Consider the following 18,983-nt stretch of genomic DNA (forward strand, 5'->3'; position numbering starts at 1 on the left):
GCTGCTTGCATCGTTAGCCTTGAAGATCACACTGAGTTCACTGTACTCTAACGGCATCCACAGTTACCAGATCTCAATACAATACAGCACCTTTGGGATGTGGTGGAACAGAAAAGTCACATCTCGGATGTGCAACGGACAAATCTGCAGCAACTGTGTGATGCTGTCATGTCAATATGAGACAATATATATGAGGAACTGATCAAAGACTAGCTATGTTTGTGTTTTTCTGTAAGATTTGAAGTCTCTGACCGGTCACAATTAATTTAGTATAATTCATATGTACTGTCATGTTTGACAGTACATTTATCATATTCAACTTCTGACAGAAAATAAGTATTTACGCGAAAATTAACCTTATATCGTCACATCTAACTATCAAGCATAAAGAACCTTTAAGCTTGACAGAAATGTTGTTTTTATTTCTCAAATCACTATGTTTAAAGTTTTCTGACAAGTGACCTCTTGTGGCCACATGAATAATGACTGTGGTAACTGAGTAAGAGGTGTTCAATGATGTCATTGGCGGATTCTTTTAACCAAAACCCAAATCTCTTTCCTATTTACCAAGTGATTTTAGTTGCAGAATCGTAGAAGATCAGAATAATTTTGGATAATTAATTATCTTTTCTGTTGCTCAGGCTGGTGGACTTGCAAAGAAAGCAAATCAAGCCAAAATATTAAGAAGCCTGCATAATCAAATGTAAAACCATGACAACCAAATTCAGGCCGTGATGCACCTCAGTGGCATAAAACATTATCATATGCCTCTAGCTGCAGAATCTTTTTCTTCTCCAAGCTCAGCTCCCACTTCTTACTGCCAGACTTTGTTCTCAGTTTTGTGTGTCTGCCCATATTTCACTGTATCAGTTCAATGTGCGGGACACATTGTTTGGGAAAGCCATTCACAGCTGAAGTCATTGCAGGATTTCAAGAAAAGGAAAAAAAAAATTGGAAAAGGCATTGCTTTTCAAAATAGCCAAACAGTCTGCACAACAACAGGGACAAAAACCCTTCAAATCAATGACCTGGAGGTACACTGAAAGAATCTGCTATATTATGACAGTTTGATGGCACGAGTGGGAAGCAGTACAGAACATATTACTAAACCTCAGCAAAAAAAAATGACTAATGGGGACTTTCAGTCATTCTCAGAATAAGGAAAGATTCCTCACAATGAGAATAATTCTTAGTGGTGGCTTCAGCAGGTTTTAAAGTAGCTAGAGCTACAACGGTTTAGATTGTTCAAAGTCAGACTTTTTTGTCTCGACTTTTTCTATAAAGTAGAGACAGGGTTTTGTAAAAGTCATAAAGTCGTGCAAAGTCTAAAGGAAACTGCAACAAGTTCCGTTATAGTTTTAATCCATAGGGCAGAGAGACCTTGTCTTTTACATAAACTTATTTACTATATTTGATTTAATTAAAACTTGGCAGTATTACTGGCAACATGAATTTAAGAAGCTGAGGAAAAAAGTAGACTGCAGGAGCTGCAGGAAAGTGGATGGTTTACTGCCAAGAGCAACCTATAAACAACAGTAGATCTCCTAATTATCTGCACTATTATAAGCCTTAAAATGTGAAATTTAAAAAAAAGCTGTGCACACAGGTGACTTCTTCTTTTTTCTTTTCTTTTTTCTTTGTTTTCAAAGACATTCAGTTGAGGCTTTTCAAGAGTGCTCCATGGACTAATTACCGTCTCAGTCTGCTTGAGGAAACTGATGGATTATTGAATATAAGGGACGTTATTTCAGTCTAACGGCTCTGTTGCTCTTGTCTGCTCAGTTCTGCTACAGTAGATGAGTGTGTACGGACAGACTGGTGAACACCGAGATGCCGTGTCACAGAAACTCTTGCTTCACTCTTCGAGCTGAAAATGTAGCTTCCTTGTGTCATTTATTGTTGTGGGATGAATACAAGTTTCACTGCTTGGGCCATGGAGAGGGGAGTTCACATCCATCACTGTTTAGCTGTCAGCGGAATTGCACACTGAGTAATTACACATTGTAAAAATATTACTGGATTGTTTGTTACCAGTTTTGAACATGAAATGGTCAAAAAGAAAAATGTGAGATGTGACATTTTACTGCATTTCTATTTTTTTTTGGTTTGTTTTTTATCAATGCAAATTGAATGCATTGAAACTGAGTCAGTCTGGCAAAACAGGCACAGTGAAGGAAGTTGTTATGGGAATTATTCACAGTTAGACCAAGCTATTAATTGATTAATGAGAGGACAATTGAGCAATCTTCTGTAGATGCTACACTGTTCAGCTGCTAGTTTTCTGTATATGATATTAAGATAATGCCAAGTTTTATTGTTGAATTCACAAAGAAAACTTCAGCCCTGCCAACAGCATAAACTTCCCCTAATTAATCAGCCCCTGAATGAGGAAAACAAGGTGATGGGTGCGACTGGGATGTGAGAGAGCGCTTTAGTGAGAAGTGTGGATATCCTAACAAATGCAGCCACTTATTCTGGGTTATAGTAATTGTGATGACATAATTAAAATGTGCTCATTAGCAGCACTAAGCTCCTCATTACTTGGGAAAATGCCACAATTCTGCACAGATGTGTAGGCACCATGCTTTCCTTGGGCCTGTTTCAGCTTTTCATTAGATTTAGTAATACAAAAATAAAAACAAAGAAAAGGCGCATAAATCCAACAGAAAATCAAGTCAAACAAAAAGAATGGCTGCAGTGTTAGGAAGAGTTAGGAAAAAAGAAAACGACTCATATGGGTTTCAGTGCACCACATGCTCTGGTCCAACGGTGCGTGTAAGCGCTCGTGCATGCCTGGATATGAATAATAGGCTTTCACTGAGCTATTCAACAACAAAAGTTGCACTGAAAGGAAAGGACATGAAACATCATGAGGTTTTCTGTTTGAGCAGCTCCAGACTGCTTGAAAGTGACAGCGTCATTTCATCACATATTCAGTGACAATCCCAAACACCCACAACTTGTTTGAGGACCCCAAGTATATGCAAAAAAAGAAAAAAAAAGTGCTGGAGCTGCAGAACACGAAGAAGCCCCTGAAACACTGAAGAGAAGTGTGGGTTTGTAAGGCTGAGGAGTGAATTTAGCTTTGGAGCACCCACAGTCAGTAAAATGGAGGAGGTGATAGGCAGTGTGGGATGAGATTGTAGGTACCCAGAGCTGTCAGGAGAAGAGGGGCAGTCAAAACATGTCAGTGCTTAGAAAGGAGAAACAAGAGGGGGTATGAGGTGGAAGCCAAAGAAAACAGGCACATCTCACCACCACATTTTGCCCGTTTCAGGTCAGGTTCAGATTGGGTGAACAAACTTGTCATTGCAGCATAAAAATCAAGGACAGTTCATGAGCTGTTCAGCTTCAGCTCGTGTTGCAATGTCTCGTCGACTGATTCAGATTAGGGCTACATCACTTCCACACCAATAAGGTGACAGTAGTCTTCTCTGTCTCCTCGCCTTGATATTCACAAGCATGAACTCTCCCGTCTGTTTCTTCCTTCCTTTTTTTCCCCTCCTCAAATTCCCAAATAGAAAACGAAAGCCTCTTTTTTTCAAGTACTCACACAGATTCTGAGCGAATAGGACAAAAGTAGTCTCCTGCTCTTAAATAAGGGAGATGCCAGCTTGCTGCGCATTAATATGCCACAGAAGACTTGGGGATTTTTTTCCTAAACGTCTACACATTCACAAAGGGCGGGAATCGTTTCAAAACGACACAGTTCTCCACTTACTTACCCATATTGTCTCATCGGTCCGTTTCCTCCGTAGCGCTATCCACCGCACAGATCACGACTTCTTCTCTCTTGTCTTTTCTTGCCAGTACCTGGAGAGCCGAGGAGCTCTTTTCGCCCCTCACGCCGCGGGTGACTCACCTGCCTTCATTCTGAAAAACTGTCTCCCGATTATAAAAAAGATTTTAAAGTTTGCGCACATGCTTCCTCACACGAAGTAACTTTCCAGACCTGTCGCGAATAGCCGTGTCATCAAGCCCTAAGTTGGAAGCCAAACGCCTGGCTCTACAGGGTTCTTTTACCCTGATAGACCCTTGTTCTCGGAGCAGGTATCTTTAGAAAAAAACAAAAGAAAAATAAAACAAAACTGCAACCAAAAAAACAAGACAGTCACGCTGCAAAAGTTGAGAGGTTAAAACGAGCATTTACCACTGGGATCGCTTGCAATGAACGGCTGTGCGCCAGGTGTCCTCTGCGCAATCGTCCAGCGGAGCAGCAGAGGCGCTAGGCACACAAGCAAGCACGGGCACTGTCGGGGGCTCCTGTGCAGTGCTTTGGCGAGGTTTGCGTGTGCGCGCACGGCTGCGCGAGGGAACGTGTTCGCGCATGTGGGAGAAAGAAAAAGAGAGAGAGGGAGAACACGTTCGACGCAGCATTTAACAGCTGCGGGCATATTTTTGGTCATATATGAAATTTTTATTTTCTTTTGTTCTTATTTTTTTTCCCTTTAGGTTCATCTGCTTCTTCCACCGCCACCACAAATCAGCGGAGGAGCCGCCCCCCATTTAACATGCTTTTCCAAGTCTATTATGCAGGTGTGGAGGATATGCTGAGGGCTATATGTGGTCGTCATTATATCATGAGTGGGTAGCCTGCCTGATCCCACCTCGTGTTGCATAATTATTGCAGATAGATCGACGGGAAACCTGTTAGAGCGGGGAAACTGTTGGACAGGGTGTCGGGCTAATTAAAAATAGAGGAATAAAGCAGTGAAACATATCCAGATATTTCTCTGTAGGATGGCATGACACTACTACTGAGAAACCAGAGAGATAGTGGTTGTTTAAGTTTTGCGTGATTGTAAAAAATTACATTCTGATATGGCATGCCTCTCTTACATTGTAGTGGAAGATACCAGTTTATAATGATTTCAAATGTTTGATTTGGTCCTTCCTTTTTTGACTCACTTTACATTCTGACTAATTCCTGGGATGGTGTTAAGTCACCCAAACGGTACTTCCTTTATTTTAGATGATTCAGACACGAGAGTTAAAAAAGGAAGATCAATTATAAAAATGTGCCCATTATGAAATAGCTTTAAGTTTAGACTTGACAGGCTGTAGGCTAAAGTGATTCACTGAACGTTTTATAACACCATGACATTGAAAGTGTGAGGTTTACACACATCTTTCTCTCGCTCTTGTACAAGTGCCTTATTGAGGAACAGTCCACATTTCAAGAGCCTGAGAGTCAAAAGTTAGAGTGTTGTAGTATTGTGTAAAAGTCTCGAGCTGCTACTTGTTTCCTAATATTTTGCTTCCAAGGATCCAGAATCTTTTTTAAATTTGTTTCCAGGCTTTGTGGAGGTCATTCCAAGTTTTTCTTTGGACACTGCCTGCTTTTTTACTCATTTTCAATCCTTGTAACTGACCATTGTTCTTCTTGTTGTTACGCCACTTAACACTGACCAGTGAATCATTTAAGTATTTTAAAAAAGGCACCAAACTCAAGGGATGAGCCGGTGTTGTGTCTACACATCACAGATCACTTAGCAAAGAACCAATATTAGACTGTCTCTTTAGGCGCTTATTAGCCGGTATTAGCAGACTGTCACAAACACATAATTTGCTTCCACTGAGTGCTTGAAAAGAACAACTGACTTCTTCCTGATTTGTGAGTTCACCTTTCATCCAGGAGGCTTCTTCTGTTCTAAAACATCTGAGAGTCTCTGATATTTTACCCGTAGTTGTCCTGTTAAATGTGGTCCTGAGGGTCATTGCCATATAAGTCAAGGAGTACACAAACATAAATTACTTAAATTAGTGAAGTTGCACAGGAAAGAACCTCAGACATTAATGATGGAGAAAAAGGGGGACTAATGGAACAAGATTGTCATCTCTTCAATAGCACGTTTGTCAGAGGAACTCAGAAGAAATTTCTTCCAGCATAACATTCCAGGGCACTTCAAACACAGCATCAAACTCAGACAAAACTGGTTAGGCTTCAGTGAGGATCCTTTACATGGGAGAAACCGAACGGCCATTCAATAAACACAAGGCATAACACAGGAAAGCTACGTTAACAGGACAAGACTCAGCTGGACGCCTGCATCTAGAGAAAGGACATTGTTAGTGTTATAAGGATGCTAATGTTCACATTTTGGACTGAGAAAATGAATGAACGAGTATTGTTGAACGGAGGCAGTGACTTACAATTCCAGCCAGCAGCCAGCTACAAGTCTTGAGATCCATTCCCAGGTGTTTCATCTCCCACTCACACCTTCATTTATGTGACCACAATAGCTCAAATGATGGTGGTGTTGGGCAATGTCTCATACAAGAATCACACCTCTGCTCTGGTGATGATAATGACCCACACCGTTGTTCACATCCTGTCTCATGTGGCAACTCACATGATTATTAGTGGGCAACAACACTCAGGACCACCTCCAATGAGACAACAAGGGGTTAAATACCCAACAATTTCCAACAGTTGTTTTTATGTTGTTGGACCCCTGGGCGCAAATGTTTGGTGGGCCTTAGGGTACTTCTTTTGCTGATCAGTTTTGTTTTGTTTATTCTTTAAAAATTCTATTATTGAATGTATATGGATATATTTAATATTTAATCTGTCTTTGCACACACACACACGCACACACACACACACACGCACGCACGCGCACAAGCACGCACGCGCACACGCACGCACACGCACACATACACACACACACACACACACACACACCTGTTGTCGCCTTCCTCCCTCACCCTCTCTCTGTCTCTGTCTGTCTCCCTGATGATCTCCTTCTTTTTCTCCTTACATCTTGTCAGTACCATTTCTCTCCCTCTGTCTCTTGCACTTGTTCACCATCCCTTTTCCCGATGAGTGTTGAAACAATAGTTAATGCAGAAGCATTGCTCAGTGAGATTTTCTCGGAAAAAGCATGCTTTTGGGACGTGTCCACTTACAAAAGCAATAAACACGTTTTTTTTTCTTTATTATAAATAAATAAATAATGCAGGCAACACTGACGTATTCCCTGGATGTTTGCATCCTTGGTTGTGAAGGACAGCGGGTCCTCCGCTGATGTGAGCAGCCTGGCTTCTTTATTTAGAGCCTACTAAATTTTCTGTATATACGTTATATATATCTTCCACTGATTTTCAAAGGCAGGGTTCATGTGTAATAAGAGGAGCTAAAACAATGTCAATACAAACTGGGCAACACAGATGCAAAGCAGCATGTTTTCCAACCTATTTGTTTGTTCCTCCTGTCGCTAAGCTGAACAGCTGTAGAAGCACAGTGATATTTTATGGATCAAAACATCTTTGAATGTCAGATATGGTCATTTTCTTTGAACCAGCTGTAAACTAACAAGAGTGCCTTTATTTTACTCATGCATTAATTTATTTATTTAGATGAATTTCAACTAGCAAGCTGACCATGTCTCCTTGAAGCTCCCCAGGCTCAGCCTTTCAGCTCTTTGCATGCCACACAGCTCAAAAACATTCAGTTAGTGCTACATGTTCCATAGCGTTTTACACATTTTTGAAGTGGAATCTGCCGATAACACTTTCTGTGGCTCAGACAGAGAAAACACTTGAGATTAAGAGTGAGAAGTACTGTAAAATTTCATTTAACAAGTATATTGAGCAGCAAGTTTGAAGGTTTGAAGCTTGCTCTGTCACCTGGAGCCACAGGCGCAAGGAGGTGGAGCTGTAAATCAGAAGGGCTTTAAAGTCCTGATGCACAGTCCCTCCTCCTTCTTCTTAACAGCAGACAAGGTCTTAATGCTGATAGTGAGGAGGACGAGGATTGAATTGCAACAAAGTGTGGTGTCAGCAAAGAGATGTCATGTGGATTCAGATAGAAGTGTCCACCATGACAGAGTGAGGATGGTTGATGGAACTAGATGAGCTAGTGGATGGTGGTAAGAGTAAGGGTTAGGTGAAGACTTAAATTACCAGACATGACAAAACATGGTATTACTTTCACTGTAGACTTTATATAAAGATGGACATAGCATTACCCATTATGACTGAAGTCCTATCCCCTCCTGTCTTGAAACCACAAAGAGTGAAGAAGAGGGGGGGATTTTCAAAATGTAATATGGTAACAGCTTGTCAAACACAACTCTATAATTTACACAATTAATATTATCATGTATTCAGTAAAAATTGAAACTACAAACGGAGACCTTAATTTTATTAGAAATGTGTTTACCAAGGTTATAGATAATGTGATCAATATCTCATGTCATAGATAATGTGAGCAGAACGTTTATTCCTATGTGAGTGGACTTATTGGTGGCTACTCCAGAGTAGAACAAGCACAAAGGGAGTTTTAAGTACTCACATGTCTACATCTGCCTGTCTTTGGGGATGAAATTCTGTACATCAGCCAAGCAAAGTATTACAAATATTATAGCTGAAACTAAATTCAGAGATGAGAGAAATATTTTTGTATTACTTTCTTGCAGTGGTATGTAGACCCTTGTGACAACAAAAAACACACTGTTCAGTCTCTTCATTTAATGTTCAAAAATGGCACATATTTTACATTTTATTTAGGCTAGTTGTTTGTTTCTGCACCGACAACAGACACAAGCCCTGAGCTGGCAAAGGTGTGTAGTATGCAAAAAGTGGGGCCCAGCCAGAAACATAAGTCTAAATTAGAATGATATTCTTTAATTGTTGGATTTATAAATTGAAAACTGGTTAAAAACAAATTCCTCATATCAAAGGTTACATCACTCAGTCAAAAAATCCCCCCACCCACCCAAAAAAAACCACACATAACCAAACAAAAAAGTCATACAATTTTAAGGAAACTGCAAAAAAGAGATTCAGTCAAGAAACAGTCTTGAACATGAAGCAGTCAATGGTATGTTTTGTGTTTTTGTGTCTGACTGTGAACTCCTCTATGCTATTTTTACTTCCATTTCTCCCAACGGACATGATTCATAACTTCGATGGCAGTAGAGGTCTTTATCACGTTTAGCCTTTATTTAAAAGACCTGTTTTTTTTTATTGGAAAGACAGATTCAGTGGGGGCACTCGACTAATACAAGATGGAAACTGGACTGACATTCAGTATTGATTGAATATTTAATTTGCAATATCGATTGGCAGGCCAAAATGAGTAATATAAACGCTTATCTTGCAGGAAATACTATTAAGTAGTCAGTGAAACCGGTATAAATAGTGTTTAATTTTTAAAGTTAATATTCACTTAATTTCCTACAAACTGAAATATTTTATTTAGTAAATGCTGTCAGTTTATACCCCATTTCGTTCTGTATAGGTCTAATTCCTCCTGGACCGACAGATGGAGCAAGACGTTTTAAAGGAGGAAGAATTGATTGGAGCACTAGAGTGTCAGGTGTGACTGTGAGGCAATCGCAAATGATTTAAATGACTCATGGGTCACTTAAGAGGGCTCCTGAGCAAAATTATGCCTATACAGGGCCCTGGGGAGGTTGACTCTGCTCATGATCAGAGCATGTACGCCACATTTTTCCATTCACTTATGTTTTCATTCATGTTAATTTTATTTTGGACAAGGATATATTAAAACCTGGAGAAATACTTTGGCTTAAGGCTGTAAGAGTTGAAGTTTTGTAATCTATGTGAACAGATATTGACAATACCTATCATGGGCATAATACACAGTTAGCTGTTGTGACATCTGCTTATATTTATATCATATCTGCAAAACTTTCACAAATTAAAAAAGGAAAATTCTCCACCATGGTCACTGGCCGTATATAAAACTGAAAGACTAAAAGCCTGCTCTCATAACTTTTTATGTGGCATCAAATTTCTCCCGATCTTTTGGCATACTGTTTTTAATTTAATTAGACTAAGGATCTGTACGTGATTCTGCTGCTGCAAATCAGTTGCAAGTCGACAGTGAAAACTTTTTGTCATATCTAGGACAACAACATCTTGTACCGTGAATATGAAATGTTAAATGTCTCAACTAGGCAGCCATCTTTCTTGATCACATCACCCTGCTGTTGTAAGGCATTACTGTCTGCAAATTATCTTAGGAGAGTCACGACTCTGAAGTAGACAATCACGAGAGACGTTTGCATTGGTAATGTAGAAACTACACTTTAAACTATTTATAGTTGTTAAATTTAACTTTAATTTGTGATGTAAGTCATATATCAATTAACTAATTCCATATATTTGTCTGATTTTTCAAATAGTGGAATAGGTAGGATAACATTGACAGGATTAGTTTTGTAGCTTAGCTACAGCTAAATGTTTTGATAGATTAACATTCTCAGCTCTTTTGAAACATCAGACATACATGTAAGCTTCTGGTGTCAGTCCCTCACAGGGAAAGATTTCTTGTTCAAGAGGCAGAGATGAAAATACTGGGAGCTCACAATACTGTGCTGCCACCAGACAGTATTATCACAGACATGCCCTCATATACACCAACCATTTGACTTGCTGGGAGTATTTGTGTTGCCACTCTTCAACCTTTTGATTCACCAGCTTCATGTCGGTTTCTTGTAGAAATGTGGGAACTCAGTAACTGAAGTAGAAATGAAAGGACAAAGCCATGGAGTAAAGGCCACAGTGAAAGTAAAGTAATAAAATAATTTGCATGACACAGTTTAGCGTGTTCAATCTGAATAATTAACTTTAGCAGTCTTCAATTATCCACTGTAGTTTAGCCATGCAGAGATTAGTGGCTTTACTTTCTCAGTGGTTTTTACACAAGTGTTCTGGTCACTATTGACTGCTGAGTCTATAATGCGACAGCAACCAACAACCAACAGACAACATCATTTCAAAATTCAAGTTAAAATCTCAAATTTTGTTGTTTAGGACATTTTCTTAGGTATACCTTACTAGGACCTTCTTTAGCCTTCAGAGCTGTATTAATTCTTTTTGGCATCAACACTGTGGTGGAAACATTCTTCTGAAATTTTGGTCTATATTGGTGTGATAACATCTTGTAGTTACTGCAAATTTGTTGACGGCATATCCATGATGTCACTGTTTCATTTCACCATATCCCAAAGATCCTCTCATCCCAAAGGACTGGGAGCTGTGGATTGGATTTAAATGATGCTTATTTAGTACTGAAGGGTCACAAAATCTGACACTCCATTATACTACTATCACAAGTATACAACAAAGCATTAATACAAGGCTGGATGGATGTCATGTTATTCATGCCAGAATATCATAGCAGAAATTAAGATTTATCAAACCAGGCAACATTTTTTCAGATCCTCTATTTTCCAGTTTTGTTGACTCTGTGTAAATTATAACCGTCCTGTTCTCAGCTGTGGCACCTGGTGTGGTCTTCTACTGCTGTGGGCCATCTGCTTTGAGCTGTTGTGCACAGTGTTGGGGAGTAACGGAATACATGTACCGCCGTTACGTATTTAAAATACAAAATATGAGTAACTGTATTCCGTTACAGTTACCGTTTAAAAAGGTGGTATTTAGTTACTTTGCTGAAATAAATGGATTACACGGCGGTATTTTCCTGTTTCATATTGTGGCGGGTCAGGACTGTTTGGGTTTTGTTTGACAGCTATATTCTGTTATTCCAGGCGGCAGCGTTACGGTTGCCATGGTTACAGGGTGACGCGCTCTCTCTGCGACTGTGTGTTTCCTGGGTGAGAGAGCGCCTTTTTGTTGTTGTTGTTGTGCTAAGCTATGCTGAGCAGTTGGGTTAGCAGCGGTGTGTTTCTGTTGGAAATTAAACGGCTGTGCTCCCTGGAAACTCGGGGAAGCAAGACCAAACGACACCTCTGTCTCCTCCTTGACTGAGCTCTCCACAATATGTTTGGCTATACCCTCTATTTTTGGTAATTCCATGCCAGTGGAAACCCAAACAAAACACGCATTAAGACACCCTAATGCCCGTGTCTCAATCTGGCATCTCATAATGACGTGAAGAAATATTTTTTAAAATGATTTAATAAGGCAATAGGCAGAATGCTACAGGCATAGCCCTAAAGAATGTAGCCTCATGGGCAGTGTAGTCCATGCTGCAGGGAGAATGGACTGCCATACCCGTTATGTGTCTGTGAGCACGAGGAGGGAGAAAAAGGAGAGTGGAAAAGTACGGATTGTCATCGAGCAGAAACGGGAGCTGGAAGCAAGTAAATATAATAATAACCACTGCAGCCAAGAAGAGTGCCTGTTGTAAGTAAGCTATTAAGACTCGACTGTACACTGTGTTCGTGTTTTCCTCTGAAACAATAAGTTCCGTTGGAGCAGCCTTTCAATGCCTCTCTCTGTCTCTCACCTCTCTCGCTAGCAAAGTTGACCCAGACAACAAAGTAAAGCTATTTTTCGGCTACAAGCCTGACACAAACCCCCACGTAGAGGTCCCTTTACTATGGTTCGGAGCCGCGGACCTTCAGTAATAGTAATAAATCACACAGCAATAGTACATTCATGTAGTTGTAAAAAGCTTGATAATATATTAAGTAATCCAAAGTATTCAGAATACGTTACTCTCATTGAGTAACGTAACAGAATACGTTACAAAATACATTTTCGGACATGTATTCTGTAATCTGTATTGGAATACATTTTAAAAGTAACATTCCCAACACTGGTTGTGCATACAGAGATGCTCTTCTGCATACCTCGGTTTTAACAAGTGGCTATTCAAGTTTGTGTTCCTTTCCTTTTAGCTTGAAGCAGTTTGGCCATTTTCCTCTGCTCTCTGATAACAACAAGCTATTTTGGCCAAGAGAACTGCTGCTCACCAGATATTTTCAGTTCTTCAGTCCATTTTCTGTAAACCGTAGAAATTGTTGTATGATAAAAGGTCAGTAGATTTGCAGTTGCTGAAATATTTAGAAATACAGCCTGTCTGTAAGCAACAACCATGCCACATTCAAAGTCACTTAAATCCCATTTCTTCCCAATTTGGTTGCTCAGTTAAAACTTTAGCAGGCCGTCTTGACACAAATCACTTTCACTAAATCACTTTTGCTACAATATATTTTTCTGATTAGATATTTGTATTAAAAATAACAAACAGGACTTTAATTTAACAGGTGAACCTAATAAAGTGTCTGCTAAATGTACATTTCAGAATGATGAAATTGACTAATTCTGGTTTTGGATTGCAGGGGTTTGAGCCATTCTAGCTCTAATTCACTGATTGTCCAAAGAGAAATCTGATCCCCCGTTTTCACTGATGTTCTCCCCAAATTTACTTTAATATGAGGTGTTTACAACTCTCAACTTTCTCTATTAAACAAAAGTCATTTTATTTTGTTGTCCAAGATAAGGACAATGCTGGACAGTTCCTCCCACCCACTCCATGATTTGCAGGCCAGTCACAGAAGCATGTTCACTGAGATTACCCAAATATACCACCGGACAACACAGGAAATCATTCCTGCCTGTAGATCTCTCTCTCAGCACAATTCGTAACTCTAAAGCACAGTACACGCTACAATAGTTGCACACCCATAATATCACTTCCTCTACAGAGAAAATGACAAAGTCAGTATAATAAGAGGGGCACCTCAATGTCAACTATTTATATTTAATTATGTGGAATATACTGGAATATTTATAATTAGAGCTATTTGTATTTATTAGAGTTTTTTGTTATATTTTGTCACTTTGTAATATGTTGTAATATTAAATTAAATTTAATTAATTACTGTTCTTACTGTCTTGGAGAAACTGTGACCACATAACCTCTTCTGGGATTAATAAAGCATCCTGATTCTGACTGTGATTTAGCCACACCACTGATAAAAAAAAGTATTTGATATTTAAGGGATAAAAGCCAGATGATTGTGATTATATGAACAGTTTCTCAAAAATCAGTAAGAAAGATGGAGACAGACGTGAACAGCGGATGTTTGAAATGGCAATCAGAACTTAATGTGCAAATGGTTTTTTTTGTGTGTGTGTGAAAATGTGTTGGACAGTGGAGAGTAAAAACTTTCAATATGTAGGAAAACACAAGGAGCTCCCAGTGTTGCCAAGCAACAGTAAATATTCTAGCCCAGAGGCAAACACCCTTAAGAAGTCTTGCCACTGGGCAGCCATCTTCAAATGCCCCCTGCACCTGCTTGGGCAGTTATATAAAAGAATTATCTACATTACTTTCTGTGGACACAGAAACATAAATACTGCATGCAATCAGCAGTTTATGTGATAAAAAAAAAAGCTAAAAAGTTTTTTTGTTTTTTTAAAAAAAACTTTTCCCCCCGTTGTCATTAAATTTTTATCATATCTTTGCTGGGTTTTAAATTGTCCAATAAATTTGTGTTATCTGTCATATACATGACTATGCTAAAGTCATGTATTTGTCAGATAAAGGACAGGTAACATCTTCAATTCTCTCTTGTTCATCACCTCTTTATAACCACTTTCTCATCTACAAAACATTCAGCATTTTGTCTTTTTTTCACTCCAGTATTATTGATACTTGTCTGTTAGTAACATTACTACATTACTATTACTACCTACACATTCATTAACATTGCTCATGAATGTGCAGCAGTTTCTCCTCATATGAGTAATGTAAGCTGACTCCAAAACTGATAAAGACTTTAAAAGTCCTGCAGTTTGAGCCTAGCATGAAACAGTAAATCCTTACTAATTTTAAGTATGTCAGAGCTATAATTAAATATTGTAAAAGGATAAACACTCAACAGGAATGGACTTTTTTTTTTCTCTTTTTGCCAGAAAAGTCTGTGGACATAGAAAGAACCTCCACTGGTTTTCTGGCAGTGTTGGTAAAAAAAAAAAAAAGGCTTTGGCAAGACAATGTGCTCAGATGCTGAATATCATTATCTGCAGTGAGAAATAATGAAACAACTTTTAAATGTAGCCTTTATTTTGTCTTTAGATTTAACAATTTCAGTGTATCTTGCCATAACACCGTCCATGGCTTCGATCATTTCATGAATCACATGGCAGTTATTTTTGACTCCTGAAGAAGAGTCAAAAGTTTTTTGTGGTAGTTCTTTAGGTCCCTTCAGAATACAGTTGGCCATCATGACACTCTCACTCTCTCCCTCTCACACATACATACACACAACACACACACAAAGTTAAAACAATGCCAGCCACATTGGTGCAGCTGGTAAAATGTGATACAGTATTAATTAGTGAGCTTTAGAGGTGCTGTATTGTTGAACTTTTAAGAGAGCCAGACAAGCTGTTATACACAGACTCAAGTCTTCTTGCTAAGGTACGATTAACAACTTCCAACCATAGCTCCATTAATTCATATTGTAGATATGAGAGTGATGTCAATCACCTCAGACAAAACATGTCTATTAGCAAAATTCTGGACTACTCCTCTATAGAAATACTTTGCTGGAAGGTTATTCCTTGGCCAATTTACTGACTTGTAACCACTTCATTCATTTACATTGGTTTCCTAAATGAAATATCAACTGAGTTTTATCATCTCTATAGCGGATCTGTTTTGCAGCTGGGTCAGTAGCCCTTAAAAAATGCATACGGTAACTGGTTTTTACCACATTCCTCAGATTATGTGATGAGCTTTGAGTGGCGTGCTGGTATATGAGCTCTGCATATCAGTGGTTTTCAATTGGAGCTCTCAAGGTGCAGAATCCTGCTGGTTTTCTATCCCACTAGGCTGATAATTACATTTGTGTGGTTTCCAAATTCATTCTCAGTTTTAATGACTTAAAATAAAGGGATTCACAGCTGCAAGAATAAAAACATGACTGTCTGTAGTTTTCCATCTCATTATTGTAGGTTATTGGTCTCTTCATAGTACAAGTATATTTACTATTTACTAATATATTTATACAGATTATTGCTTTTATTTCTTCTCTATTCATAGCGAGAAACTGGAATTGGTTACGTAGTATTTTACAAATAGAGTTATGAAAGATTTAAAAGAAAAGGACTGAATCGAGACCTTGGAAACATCTAGTATCTAAGCTGCAAAAAGGGAAAGTTTAAGTGCTGTCCTGTTTTTGTACAGCAGTTTAAAAATACAAGTAAAGGCTTCAGGCTTTGTATGATTCTTAACTGGACTAAACGGCGCATGTTAAATTTGATATAAATTGTAAACATGCATATCAATTATTCAACAGTATAAGTAGAGGTCAATCAAGCAGATAAGGTCACATTATCATAATAAGACACCACTTATCCTGTCCAGTGAAGTTTTATCAATACACAACACTGAGAGCCAAAAATTATTTCAGTGCATGAGCACAAATCAGTGTATAATCCAATTTCTCAAACACATGGCTACATATGTAAGTGCTATTCAGTAATTACTGAACCTTTACTGGGATATTGTCTGTTGACAGTCTTTTGATACTGAAAAAAAATGAACAAGTATGGTTTCTCTTTTTTTAACTTTATTTTTGGGGGGCCTTTTTTGGATAATGGAGCAGTGAAGATACACAGTTTGGAGTCAAACCAAGGTCACTGCATTTAGGCCACGTGGCACATAGTATTTGCAACTATTTGGAAGGATTTCTAAGATACAGCCTCTTCTCTATTCAAAGAAGATGGCAGCATGGCTTAGGTTTACAAAGTTGCACCTGAACAACTTTGTAAACCTTTTGGACAGATGAGGCTAAAGTGGAGACATTTTGCCAAAATTTATAGTGACACCATATCAGCACAAACACCTTATATCAACTGCCAGTCACAATGGCAGGGGAAGGGTGATTTGGGTTTGTTTTTCAGCTTGCAGTCCCTGAATCTACCATGACCTCCTTTTAAACCAAAGTATTGTAGAATCAAATGTGAGGCCATCTGTCCGACAGCTAGAAATTTGTTAATACAACAGAATGCAACCATAGAATGGCTGAAAAAAATAAGCCCAAAGTGTACTTCAGACCTTAATATAGTAGTTCATAAAAAAATGCTCAATGAACTAAAGTAAGATGATAAAGAAGAGTTTGCCACAATTCCTCCACAAAGATTTGAGAGACTGATAAAGTTATATAGAAAATGATTCATTAAATTGAAAAGTGGTTCTACAAGCTACTGAATGGTGGGGTGTAAAGTTTTTCCCGTGAAAAACATTTTTAACGTGAACATGTTTGTCATTCTAAAAGTGTATTCACTTGAGTAGATTTTCACATCAAAAATAGTTAGAGAAAGTCATGAAACATGTTTGCTGTTATCAGAGTCAGCACAAAGATGCGATGTAGAACAAGAAACTCTGCTTATCACTATGTCCATCGTCTACTGTAATTTTCACATTGCCTAAACATGAGAGGTCTAATGAAGGTTGGCACGTTATATCATTCTACTTGGATTTTTTTTTCCTGTAATATTATCATAGATAGAAGGCCATTATCAGGGCATGGTGGATGACCAAATTCAATGAGGAATTTTTTTTACCTTTTTTATTTATAAGTTTTCTACCAAACTTTATCAAATACATGACCTGGAAACACTGGGAATTGTGCCAGCAATATGTTTTTTACAGTCAAAATTAGCACTGATGTTTGTCCAACTCCCTAGATGCTAAAAGAAAGATGTGTGGGAAGAGGCATCACTAAGGATCTGAAGCCCTGATGATTGCTTCCAATATGCCCCATTGGATTATGACCTATATACCTCTATATACATTTGTTATGTAAACATTATTCACTTGACATAACTCCATCTGCCAGCATGCGACATGCACAGACTCAGGACATTATAAATGATGGAACAGAAAAACAGCAGAGCCCTACTTTGGAATCTCATGGGGTGAGTGCACAACCTGTGGTTTCACCTAGTGACAAGTTAATGCAAGGAATCATCTATTTTTCAAATACTATATATGAGGGGGAAGGAGTGTATTCCAACCGATACAAATAATCATTGGTCAGGAACTCTTGTTTCCACTATTTTCCGTGTCATTTTCAGCTCTAAACATGGGTACTTGTTGTTGAGATGTATGAATATACATTTACTGAAAAAGCAACAATTGGTGTCATATCAGGCTTAAGAATATATCCCCAAGCCTTTTTGATCCACTTCTGCATTTTGGACATTCAGGATATTGTCTACTCCATATTACACAATTTACACAAAAAAGAAAGCAAAGACAGAAAGAGCTCACAGGGTGTACCATATCCTGTGAGACAGGGGATTGAGAAAATGTAAAGGATATGATTTAAAGTTAAACATGTTTTAGATCTGCTTCATGAATATAGGTAAGGCTGCCACAGCAGGTCTACAAAGAACCACTCTGTGTAGTTCTTTCTGTCAGTGCTTTGCTCCTCTCTGAATCCGACAGATAGCAATTACAGTTCATGCATGCATCCTCAGCTCCTCTGAGCTTATCATTATCACAAGAAGACTATCTGTCATGGCCATACACATGATGAGTAGGGGCAAGACAAATGACACGCACCTTAAGTGCACAACACTTGCAATGAAAGAAAACAACACTTGAAGATGATGATCGCTGAGAATTTCCAATTGAAAAAAAATTCCAATTAATTTTATTTTTCTATAGATAGATAGAGAGATAGATGTGTGTGTGTGTGTGTGTGTGTGTGTGTGTGTGTGTGTGTGCGCACATATGCTCACATGTGTGTGTATATCTATAGCTATAGGTATATCCATACACACACACACACACACACACACACACACACACACACACACACACACACACACACACACATCACACACATCACACACACATCTAACTCTTTATCTATTTATGTAGATAAAGAGTAACTATTACTATTAGTAACTATTTATCTGTAGAAAGATAAAATCAATGGAAAATTCTCAGCGATTTTCAGCTTTATATATTTATATATATATATATTGGTGGCCAGTGTCACTCCTGAAATATATATGAAAGTTTGTTCAGGCTTATACTGTGTACATATGTCAGAAAAATCACATCACCCTGGGATTACTTTCATTTTCAGTGATCTCAACAAACATTTGGTTTTCATAGCAACCATCCAATCATCAGCTACACTGTAAAATGTAATATTGTGTTTAATTAAAACTATTAAATAGGCTGAACTCAATTTTTATCAATTTGTTATTAGAACTCAATTTAAATAAGTTACCAG

The 18,983-nt window shown here is 38.4% G+C and overlaps 1 protein-coding gene across 2 annotated transcripts in view; it reads right to left on the reverse strand.

Moving 5' to 3' along the window:
* The window catches only part of lrrtm4l1 (leucine rich repeat transmembrane neuronal 4 like 1), a 59,361-nt gene extending 55,109 nt beyond the window's left edge, over nt 1–4,252 (reverse strand). For both annotated transcript variants that reach the window (XR_010094343.1, XM_063478854.1), the window contains exon 1: nt 3,726–4,252. Coding sequence is in view for 1 of the 2 variants with exons in the window: in XM_063478854.1 (XP_063334924.1) it covers nt 3,726–3,729 (4 nt within the window). In the remaining variant the exon portion in view is untranslated. The remainder of the gene's footprint in view (nt 1–3,725) is intronic.
* Between the last annotated feature and the right edge of the window lie 14,731 nt (nt 4,253–18,983).

This window comes from Pelmatolapia mariae, linkage group LG7 (assembly GCF_036321145.2).
Source record: "Pelmatolapia mariae isolate MD_Pm_ZW linkage group LG7, Pm_UMD_F_2, whole genome shotgun sequence".
NCBI lineage: Eukaryota > Metazoa > Chordata > Actinopteri > Cichliformes > Cichlidae > Pelmatolapia > Pelmatolapia mariae.